The sequence below is a fragment of the Coregonus lavaretus genome (genome assembly GCF_964263955.1).
Source record: "Coregonus lavaretus genome assembly, contig: HAP1_SCAFFOLD_9007, whole genome shotgun sequence".
Taxonomy (NCBI): domain Eukaryota; kingdom Metazoa; phylum Chordata; class Actinopteri; order Salmoniformes; family Salmonidae; genus Coregonus; species Coregonus lavaretus.
In genome coordinates, this window is record NW_028162911.1 from 5275 (window position 1) to 17544 (window position 12270).

Sequence of the window (12270 nt, forward strand, 5' to 3'; positions counted from 1 at the left end):
TCAGAAGTAGCCTAGTGCACTACGTAGGGAACAGGGTGTCATTTGGGCCAGAGTCAGTAACTCCCCTGGGTATAAATTGTCTCTCTATCTTATCTGTCTTCTATATGATGTTCTCCTCTCCTCCTCTCTTCTCTCCTCTATTCACTCTATTCTATCATCCACACCACATGCCAGCTTCAACACAATCCATTTACAAGTTAAAGACACACCTTGGAATAAATAGCAAAGGAAAACTACTACTAGATGGATTTTTTATTTCCCATCACCATGAATCATATTTAATAACTGAACAGTAGCAGACCTAACTTCATCTGTTCCTGACTCTGGATAGTGGATTAAAAAGACCATCAATCTCCAATGATATTAAAGTACAATTCTGAACATTACTGATATACTGAGTGGCAAGTCAAGATATGTGCTGGGTTTTTATTGTTTGGTTAATAGCACCACCTGCTGGACAGGTTTAATGTTGCTTGACTGAGCAGGATGGGAGAATAAAAGATGCCAAATTTAGGGTCGGTTTCCCGGACATCTCCATTGAACATGCTTTTTAGTCTAGGACTAGGCTTCATCTGTGTCCGGGAAACCGGCCCATATAGTTCAATTAGCAAGTAAGTAACACTACCTGTTCCATGATACTGAGGAAAATGACATTGAGACAGAGAACCAATTGAGAAAACATTTCAATGGTTCTGAATGACAACCAACATACATTAACAGCATACATCATGATTAATGTAAATATATAAGATTAAAACATTGCATTTGATAAAAAATATGAATGCATTGAATTGTAATTCACAACATCTTCTGAAGATCAAATCAATCAAATCATTGTACATAAAAACAGAGCAGAATGAATCATCACATCTGGGGACCATCACCACCAGCATGACTAGTATCTATGTGGACCCTACTACAGTTTAACCAGCTCAGCTATAGACTACACCAGCATGACTAGTATCTATGTGGACCCTACTACAGTTTAACCAGCTCAGCTATAGACTACACCAGCATGACTAGTATCTATGTGGACCCTACTACAGTTTAACCAGCTCAGCTATAGACTACACCAGCATGACTAGTATCTATGTGGACCCTACTACAGTTTAACCAGCTCAGCTATAGACTACACCAGCATGACTAGTATCTATGTGGACCCTACTACAGTTTAACCAGCTCAGATATAGACTACACCAGCATGACTAGTATCTATGTGGACCCTACTACAGTTTAACCAGCTCAGCTATAGACTACACCAGCATGACTAGTATCTATGTGGACCCTACTACAGTTTAACCAGCTCAGCAGTACCTGGAAAAGTGAGCCAAAACCCAGGATAAAGGGGCTGAGTGAATGTGGTCTGGACTCTGTGGAGGAGGGTCATTGTGTCAGAGACACTGTAGAAGGACAGAGTACCTGCCTTGTGATCCAGGTCCACTCCTACTCTGGAGGACTGAGGGCCTGATACTTTAGTCTCAACATTATTGTGTATGAAACAATAACCACCACTAGAGCACTTTAACCTCCAGGACTTGTTATTGTGTCCAAATCTACCATCTGTCCCTGTTCTGCTGATGTCTTTATATGAGACTGCTGTATAAACATCCCCCCCACTCCACGCCACCTCCCAGTAACAGCGTCCAGACAGACCCTCTCTACACAGAACCTGACTGTAGTTTGTGAATCTGTCTGGATGGTCAGGATATGGTTGGACTTGGCCTGTACGTGTCACCTTTCTGTTCCCTTTAGACAGACAGAGGTATGTGTGTGCTGTGTTTGGGTCCAGTGTGAGCTGACAGGAATCTGGGAGAAGAGCAGAGCAGAGACCAATGAGGGGAGTTAGAACAATAAGTGAAGTCAGATACTGTATCAACCCTGTCTTTGATTAGAGCACAGCAGAGATCAAATCAGAGAAATATGAGGAGTCAGATAGATACCCAGTCTTTGATTAGATCTACTACTGCTATATATTTTGAGAGGGATTGTTAGGAGTGTCAGTAAAAAGAGACTGTTAGTTACTTCAGAATAAAGAGACTCACATTGTAAGAACTGTTCTCTGGTCTTGGGCTCTGGAGGCAGTACAACCTCCACTATATTCACTACAGACACACAAACACATTCACAGAGAGAGGGAATGTTATCATCATACCATATTCCACATGTATATGACTAGTAGGGAACTTTCAATGGTCTAAAGTTGATGTTCTTATTATTTTCAACACACCTGTAGTGGAGATCTTGGTCCATTCTCCTTTAAGGACGTCTTCTAGTTTCTCTCTCAGTTCAGACACAGTGTTACTCACATCTCCAAAGTACTGAAGAGGACGGACAACGATGCTGGGTAAGTCTGAAGATACACTGGTACTGGAGAGAGACTGATAACTCTGGAGAGAGAGAGAGAGCGAGAGAGAGCGAGAGAGAGAGAGAACAGAACCAAATGATTGAGAGTTTCACATTGAGTTTTAGTTTCATATCACATGTATCAAGGCAGTTGAGTTACCTGGAGGAAATGGATGTGATCCTCTGTGTGTGAAAGCTGTTCCAGCTCATTGCTTCTCTTCCTCAGCTCAGCTATCTCCTGCTCCAGTTGCTCCAGGAGTCCTTCAGCTTGACTCACTTGAACCTTCTCTTGGGCTCTGATCAGCTCCTTCACCTCAGAGCGCCTTTTCTCAATGGAGCGGATCAGCTCGGTAAAGATCTTATCACTGTCCTCCACTGCTGCCTGTGCAGAGCGCTGTTAAGAGAGAGAGAGAGAGAGAGAGAGAGACTTGTCTTACTTTAATGAGCCATCCTCATTACACTAACACCCCCACCCTTAAAAGCACATTGCGTGCCACCACAACCTCCACACAATCACATTATCCAGTACCCAACACCACAGTACAATACACCAACCAGCACCACATTCCAACCGTCCATCCAACCCCTCCTCTCCAGCCGTACAGACAGCCCCCCTGAGCCCCCATACCTCCTGAAACATCTCCACACTGTTGATCATTTTGTACAACTCAAACTCAACCCTAAGGCGTCAACAGTAATGGCATTACCCTGGCAACACAGAAAAAACATGATGAACAGTCTGTCATTGCAGAAAACGGACACCCCTCCCCAACTCCCAGGTCAACCCGAGCCAACCAGCTATTGGTGTCCAGGGCTCCATGTAATACCCTCCACTGGAGGACCCCTGACCTTTCCAGCACTGGGAGCTTATAGAGCCCCTCCACCTATACCCTGCCATGCTCTCAGCCCCCACAACCCCCTGCCACTGATGCCCCTTCACTCCCACTAAGCTCAGAGTGTTAAAAGTCAGTAAGTCCTCCGGACTCTCCTGCCAGTCCCCAGTCTCTGCTGTCCCTTGCAGTGGTGGAAACGGTGGTGGCCCCTCCTCAGGCTGCTCCAGCCCTCAGTACTGCAGCATAGAAATCAGAGACCCCTGCTGTATTGAGTCTCTCCTGCCGCATGATGAAGATCTGCTGATCCAGCCCCAAACCACCAGCCCTCCTCAACAGAGCACATGCTGGTTCCCTCCAGCCCACCTCCGTACGGTACAGTAGCCTCTGTGCTGCTGAGTCAGAACGCTGCCACCCTGACCAGAAAAAATTCACTAACTTGCGCTGCAGGTCCACAAGCAGACCACCGGGGGCGTTGAGAATGGCCAATTTAAGCCATAGAGAGGATGCCACCAAGTTGTTGATGATCAGCACCGTCCCTCTGTATGCCACTTGGGAGATGAGCCACCTCCACTTCGTCAGCCTCGACACCACCGCTTGTGACACTCCTTCCCAGTTCTTCCTATCCCAACCCTCCGAGCCCAGATACACCCCAAGCATCTTGAGCCACTCACAGCCCCACTGCAACCCCCCTGGAAGCTGCGGAGGTGCCCTGTCCCTCCATGCCCCACATAACAGAGACTCACTCTTGCCCCAGTTTACCTAAGCAGAAGACGCCCCCTCGTACACCCTCAAACTATTCTCCAGGGCCTGTAGGTTCTGCTCATCCCTAACCAACACAGACGTCATCAGCGTATGCTGCCACTGCTATGCCTGTCCCCAACCCTATGCCTGGCTCCCACACTCCCTGTAGCCTCCTGCGTAGCAGGCCCAGAAAGGGCTCAATAACAAGAGTGTATAGCTGCCCTGACAGAGGGCATCCCTGGTGAATGCCCCTCCCTACCCAGACTGGCCTACTGAGCCCTCCCCACACCTTGACCATACATGAAGCCCCAGCGTACAGCATTTGAACACAGGCCACAAAATTCTCCCCACAACCAAAACAACACATTGAACAGATATTCATGGTCCACCCTATCAAAGGCTTTCTCCTGATTATGAACAGATTGTCTGTGATTAGGTGTCCTGATACACAGTTACCCGTCCATCTTATAGTCCAAACAGAGCAATGCCACAGGCCTCCAGTTCTTTATGTCGCTCAAATCCCTATTTTGGCCAGTCAAAGCCTCCCGTCTACAGCTTAGCAGCAACTCCCCCACCCCGACGCACTCACACAACACACGTCCTGTCCAATAATTCCCCAGAACTTTTTATAAAAATCCACAGGCAGACCGTCTGAGAGACAGCAGCTGAGAGTTTGTGAAAGGCCAGGGAAATGTCTATTTGATTTCTCTGTGACTGAGAGAGTTTGGAAAGGTCTGTGAGCAGAACCTGAGAACACCCAGGATAATAATAATAATAATAATATGCCATTTAGCAGACGCTTTTATCCAAAGCGACTTACAGTCATGTGCATACATTTTTACATATGGGTGGTCCCGGGGATCGAACCCACTACCCTGGCATTACAAGGGCCATGCTCTACAGAGGACCACAGAGTTCTGCCATCTATAAATCAGAGTACAACTCTACAGCCGCAGCCTCATCTCCCCACAACAGAAGTTACCCACCCATCAGGCTCCCTCATCTCCCCACAACAGAAGTTACCCGCCCATCAGGCTCCCTCATCTCCCCACAACAGAAGTTACCCGCCCATCAGGCTCCCTCATCTCCCCACAACAGAAGTTACCCACCCATCAGGCTCCCTCATCTCCCCCACAACAGAAGTTACCCACCCATCAGGCTCCTCACATCAGTCACCTCTGGTCGACAAAAACGTATTTTCCTAGTACATTAATTGTCAAATTCATCAACCAGCATCGAGCACTCTGCCTTCTCATGCAAGCGAGGGGCATGTTGAGGTAAATATGCTAACCGCGACGGTTGCATTATGTAAGTTATTGGTGGGCTGGAAGATGCAGTGTTTTTTCTTTTCTATTCAGAGGCTATTTACTCCCAATATGAGATAATGTTATATAGAAGGTTTTTATAATGCATGTTTACTAGGGTTGAGGTTAGCGCATCTGAGTAGGGATTATTTGGGTTCAATACCTGTCCTACCTATCAATCATATTGCTGCTTGTAACCTATAACTGATGATCCCCACACTAGAAACACCGAAAACTATCTGTGCTAGCAAACCCTGTGTTCCACCCCTCCCCTGTGTAACCTTGAGGTTTGTTAAGAAACAAACACTTGTCTACGAAAAGAGACATGTTTAACGGATTCCGCTTGGCACCCAGCCGAGAGCACACGAAAACCACTTGCAAATTTACCAAAACTAACCAACTACTTGCGGTCTGTTCGTCAGCAATAAACGGAGGCAGATTAGCCACCACAACTCTTATCGAAAGAGGCGACATCTGCACCAACACACCCCTCACAAAAATCCCACTCGCAACAAGACAAACCTTTTTCATTAACCCAACCACCGCCTTGTTCATTCTGGATGCAGAGTCCAGATGTTCCGCTCCAACCTGTTCGCCGACCATGAGCAAAACTTCCTCCACACCTTTCTCCGGAACGCACCCGAAGCGACAGCGTTTCTTCTCCACTCGGTTGAGGCCATCACGCCGCCCTAACAAACTACCCCTACTCCCCCCTCAACTCTAAACGATAAACAGTGGAAACCAATAAACAAACCCTCCACCATGAGAAAATACATTCAGAAAATACGCAAGAACCAAAAGAAAAAAGAATAGTAGCCCTCCTCACGAACCACAAATCTCTCACAGCAACAACTTCTTCTTCTATGATATAATGGCGGTCCACAAACCAACGTTAAAGGTGCATGCCGCCACCTACTGTGCTGGAGTGTGTGGTCAATCACGGTTTCCAACATTTCTAAATCCTCCTACCTAACTCAGTACTTCTGAGAAAATAAAGAAGAGCCCTACTAACTTCTAATAGACCCTCCCCCATCCCCAAAATCCCTTCCAACCCCCCCCAACCCCGTCCAACCTCAATGACCCTACACTTCAATCTTTCCCTCTCTTCAACATACTTACAACAATATAACAACACATGCTCCACCGTTTCATCGACCGTACCTTCCAGACACAAACCATTCCCATGCTTGCCAACCAGATGTAATGACGAGATCAATGTACAATGTCCTAAGCGCAATCAAGTAAACACCACCTCTTCCTTCCTAATCTGACTTTTGAATCTTGGTCCATCGACCTTTCTGTAAAACTGTCAACTATTCATATAAATGCCGGCCCTTGTGCTCAGAGTACCATCTCTTCTGCCACACATCTATCAAAATGGCTCTGATCTTACATATGGCCTCACCTCTACCCAGTGGAACATTAATATCAATTATATCTAGTTTCAAAGCTCTTTTAGCTAACTGGTCTACAATTTCATTCCCTTCCACACCCGAATGTGCTGGGACCCAGCAGAATCTCACTACTAAACCCATTCTCTCAATTATCCATAATAACATGAATACCTCCAATAGCAGGTCACTCCTATTAGATTTACCAGATGATAAACTATTCAATACAGACAGAGAATCTGACCATACTATAATTCTAACAGGTTGTACGTCCTCCACCCACTGGAGGGCAACTATTATCGCCAACAGTTCAACTGAGTATACTGACAGTTCATCTGTTAGTCTTCTACATATCTGCACATCAAATTCAGGAACGTAAACGCCTGCTCCTGTGAGCCCACTATCTGGCTCCTTGGATCCATCTGTGAAAAGCGGTAAAAAAGCATAAAAACTTTTACCAATGTAATTGTCAACCAGTTTCACTATATCACTGACTTCTGACCAATCTTTCCTTTTCTCTACCAAGGTTAGATCAACAACAGGGTCTGGGAGTAACCATGGAGGAACATCCCCTATCACCACAGAAGGGCCAACCTCCAACTCCCTCAAACCACTCTCATCAGCAAGCTTTCCAACTGTCCAACAAAAACCACTGCCTTGTCTACTAGTATATTCCCAACAGTCATCTAGAACAGTAGCAGTGGGATGCTCAACCTCACAGCCTTTCAACCCAATAAGATAATGACCATTTTTTACGCTGTATATCCAAAGGCATCTCTCCTGCCTCCACCAGTAAGGCACATACAGATGTTGATTTAAATGCACCGTATATCCTTAAAGCTATATACTGGATTCTGTCCAGCTTCTGAAGCCAAGTTTTGCCTTGTTCGATAAACTATACACCCGTAATCAATTGTCGTCCTGATCAGAGCTCTATAAATATCCATCAACGATTGGTTATAAATGGGGTGCTGACAGACAGAGACCCACACAACCAACTACTGCAAAAGTGATGGAATGAGAGAGGTAGAGACACTGTACATTGCCATAATGTAACGTTTCTTCTTCTTTGGAGTTTAACGGCGGTTGGCATCCAATATGTTGCATGACCGCCCCCAACTGGAATATAATATAACTCTATTTTACTTTGTGATACAAAATGGGAAAAGGGGAAAGGAACATTTAATTAAAAACCTTCCAACTAACCCTACACTCATTAAATACCCACTACCCCATTCCACTACTTTGACCCTATCTGCTCCTGCACCATGCCAACGGCCTGGGAGGACGGGACACCACCACTCAACACACCCTGTAACTCTTCTGAAGTCTAATCTTGTATGCCCAAATACTTCTCTGCAGCTGCCACCACAACATCTATTTTCTGTGATTGACAATCCATTTCTGCGGTATAGTTGATAACCATTGCTATGAACTCTAAGAAGCTAACTTTACTAAAGCATATATCACTCGTTGGCCTATCCCTCTGTGCTGGCACAGATCTACTACTCACAGGGATCCTCTCAGGATCTCTCACCCTTGACCCATCCTCCTCTACTTCCTTCACTGTCTCAGCATACGACACCTTCTGCACTACTCTGACTCTAGCCACCTCAACCTGCCTCTCTCGCACCGGACACTTCCAATCCCCAGCAACATGGGCATCCCAACAGTTGACACACACAACATTATCCACCGAAACTACACAATCCTCTCTCCCATGCCCTCCTGCACACTTCCCACATCTTGGATCTCCCTCCTACAAACTGCTGACCATAAACGTTGCACCTGAAACAAAGCAGTGGATTCGCCACAAAAGCTCTAACAGGATAACTGATATATCCTACCATGACTTTGTTGGGTAAAGACTCAAAACTCAAAAGGACTGACAGTGACTCCTCTGTTTCACCACGCTCACCACCAGGTCTGTGTTGCACCAAACGGCGGGCATCACAAACACCAGGAAGCTTAAACTTGAATTGCTCCACCTCCACACTTAACGCTACCCCAGAAATCACTCCTTTCAATAGTGCCCTGTTCCTAAGAGCAAAGCAAGAAACAGATCTTGACCCAAGTTGCGTGACACGGAGCGCCTACTCCCTCTGGTCAGAAGAAACACAAACAAATATCACAAGTCCACTACAGGTTACCTTCACTGATTCAACTGCACCCAACTCCTTTCCCACCCACCCTGAAACCACAAATGGATCTGCCAAAAGGTATGGATCCACGTTCTCCTACAATGTATCTCCTACTGCACCAGATTCTTCTTTATCATGTCCATTGATGCCAGGCTCTGGTTCTGAGCTCTTCACCACACCTTCTACCTCACTTAACTCTCCCTCATTCATTTCCATTTCACCTCCAGAACTCAGTCTGGCGAATGGCTCACTCTGTTTGCACTTGAATTATAACATGTGAAATGTCTCTATTCCTTTGAACATTTTGTGAGTGCAATGTTTACTGTTCATTTCTGGTGGTTTATTTCACTTTTGTTTATTATCCTTTTCACTTGCTGTGGCAATGTAAACATATGTTTCCCATGCCAATAAAGCTATTTGAATTCAATTGAATTGAGAGAGAGAGAGAGAGCTCCATGTTAATGTATAGGGGACATGAGTCGGTCATGGTTACTCATGGTTATGTGAAGAGGTAGCCCCGCCTTCGACTTCAAAATCAGTGTCGGCCCTCAGCCCAATAGGGAATGTCCTCTTGGTGAAACGGTCAAGATGTTGGTTTCTCTCCTCAGTAGACCTGGGTTCATATCCCGCCGGTTACATTAAGCAGTCTATTCTCTGACAGGGGTCCAGACAGCCTGTTCCCAACAGTGGGATTGGATAGGGGCCTCTCTCTCTCTCTCTCTGACTGGAGGAGAGATGTGAAATGGTGTGTCTCCTCTGGTCAACAATACTCACCTTGAGAGACTCCACAGCCTGTTTGAGCTCCTTCTCTCTCTCCTGGAATCTCTCCTGGACCTTCTGCTGACTCATCCCCAGCTGCCTCTGTGGAGAATCACTCTACAATGAGCTATCAAGCTTTATTTGTCCACTAGATCAATAGTATAGTAATGGGACATAGGGCCCATAGAAGATAGGGATTAAAATGTTGAGGAAGTGTCTGTGTGAAATTATATTATTATATTGTTATGTGAATGATTATAGTTTTAACAGTGCACAAAACAGGGGAGCTGATTGGGTGTTTAACAAATTACAATGGTGTTTGACTTTAGAAAATGGTGATACATTTGGAGACTCTGGGTTAACACATCTATATAATCAAGGTTTGTGTTCATATATGTTCTGCTGAGGATTGATTTCATTTGAATGATCTCATATTCAAACAGCCTTAGTTCCTACTGTATCTTTAATTCTTTGTTTATCAGACAGTCACCAACAAGTAGTTCTGGTCTTACCTGTTTCTCAGTCCTCTCTGCTGCAGCTGACACTGTATCATGGCCTTTATGTTCATCCATCACACACTGATAACAGATACACTGCTGATCGGTACGACAGTAAACCTCCAGCAGTTTGTCATGATGAGAGCAGATCTTCTCCTGTAGTTGTGCGGTGGCTTTGACCAGCTTGTGCTTCTTCAAAGCAGGAAATTCATAGTGAGGTTGGAGGTGAGTCTCACAGTAAGAGGCCAGACACACCAGACAGGACATGAGGGCTTTCTGCTTTCTGGTCCCAGTGCAGAAATCACACGCCACATCTCCAGGTCCAGCATAGCACAGAGCAGGAGGGGGAGCAGCCTGGAGTCCTGTCTTCTTCAGTTTCTCCACCAACTCAGCCAACATGTTATTTTTCCTCAGATTAGGCCTTGGAGTGAAGGTCTCTCTGCACTGAGGACAGCTATAGACCCCTTTCAGAACATCCTGATCCCAGCAGCCCTCAATACAGCTTCTACAGTAACTGTGTCCACAGGGAATAGCCACCGGCTCCTTCAGTAGATCCAGACAGACAGAACAACAGAACTGGTCCTGGTCCAGCAGAACTCCCTGCTGAGCCATTTGGACGGTTGTTCACTCTCACACAGACAGACGACACAGAGACTCAGATCAGTTTCGTTTCCACAGAAGAGAGTTTGTGGGAGGGGAGGGACTTCCTGGTTATGCCAGAGGGGTGGGGTTAGAGGGAGGGAGGGGTTAGAGGGAGAGTGAGAGAGAGAGAGAGAGAGAGAGAGAGAGAGAGAGAGAGAGAGAGAGAGAGAGAGAGAGAGAGAGAGAGAGAGGGAGAGGGAGAGGGAGAGGGAGAGGGAGAGGGAGAGGGAGAGGGAGAGTGAGAGAGAGAGAGAGAGAGAGAGAGAGAGAGAGAGAGAGAGAGAGAGAGAGAGAGAGAACTGTCCACAATGTTAATAGAGACAAAGAGTTGTGTTCCTAGGTTAGGGCCCTTAATATGGAATACATTAAATAGAGTGGTTAGAATATGTAAAGGGTAACAGTTTCTATGAAGTACATATGTATAATGCTTTTATTAATTTTGTAATGCCTTAAACTTGTGCTATGACACTAACTATAAGAAATGAATACCGTATGTACTGACTGATCATTGAGAATGATGTAACACTTTACATTACAGTGTGTTTATTGGTGTGTAATTATTCCTGTTAGTCCAGTGGTGTAAAAGTACTGTGATGCCTCATTCTTCCACTGTACTAGCAGCAGTAACCCTAGCCAGTAATAAGGCTACTGTAATGGAAAGTGGTACAGGAAATATAAAGGAAGGATTTATACATGTCATCTATGATATACTCTATGTAATGATATGTCTATGTCTTCTAGATGGTGTTCTATACTGTATGTAATGATATGTCTATGTCTTCTATATGGTGTTCTATACTGTATGTAACGATATGTCTATGTCTTCTATATGGTGTTCTATACTGTATGTAATGATATGTCTATGTCTTCTATATGGTGTTCTATACTGTATGTAATGATATGTCTATGTCTTCTAGATGGTGTTCTATACTGTATGTAATGATATGTCTATGTCTTCTATATGGTGTTCTATACTGTATGTAATGATATGTCTATGTCTTCTATATGGTGTTCTATACTGTATGTAATGATATGTCTATGTCTTCTAAATGGTGTTCTATACTGTATGTAATGATATGTCTATGTCTTCTAGATGGTGTTCTATACTGTATGTAATGATATGTCTATGTCTTCTATATGGTGTTCTATACTGTATGTAATGATATGTCTATGTCTTCTAGATGGTGTTCTATACTGTATGTAATGATATGTCTATGTCTTCTAGATGGTGTTCTATACTGTATGTAATGATATGTCTATGTCTTCTAGATGGTGTTCTATACTGTATGTAATGATATGTCTATGTCTTCTAGATGGTGTTCTATACTGTATGTAATGATATGTCTATGTCTTCTAGATGGTGTTCTATACTGTATGTAATGATATGTCTATGTCTTCTATATGGTGTTCTATACTGTATGTAATGATATGTCTATGTCTTCTATATAGTGTTCTATACTGTATGAATTCTGAGGATTTAAAATATGAATCTATAATCATGCTTCCCTTTCAATGTCAATGTGTATTTGTAACATTCTAACCCTGTTTACAATAGTGCTTTGACGAAGAAGCTTTCTCCAAAACGTGTCAGCAAGTAATATCACTGAAGGGAATTAATC

At 44.5% G+C, this 12270-nt stretch overlaps 1 protein-coding gene across 1 annotated transcript; it reads right to left on the reverse strand.

Moving 5' to 3' along the window:
* Positions 1 to 237: 237 nt before the first annotated feature.
* LOC311118690 (tripartite motif-containing protein 16-like) lies at positions 238 to 10692 on the reverse strand. Its single transcript, XM_084193477.1, has 6 exons — positions 10025 to 10692; positions 9528 to 9614; positions 2504 to 2737; positions 2228 to 2387; positions 2043 to 2102; positions 238 to 1806 (listed from the first exon to the last, which is right to left on the reverse strand). The coding sequence occupies exons 1-6, from the start codon at positions 10619 to 10621 to the stop codon at positions 1289 to 1291; spliced, it is 1656 nt and encodes a 551-aa protein (XP_084049603.1). The 5' UTR covers positions 10622 to 10692; the 3' UTR covers positions 238 to 1288.
* Between the last annotated feature and the right edge of the window lie 1578 nt (positions 10693 to 12270).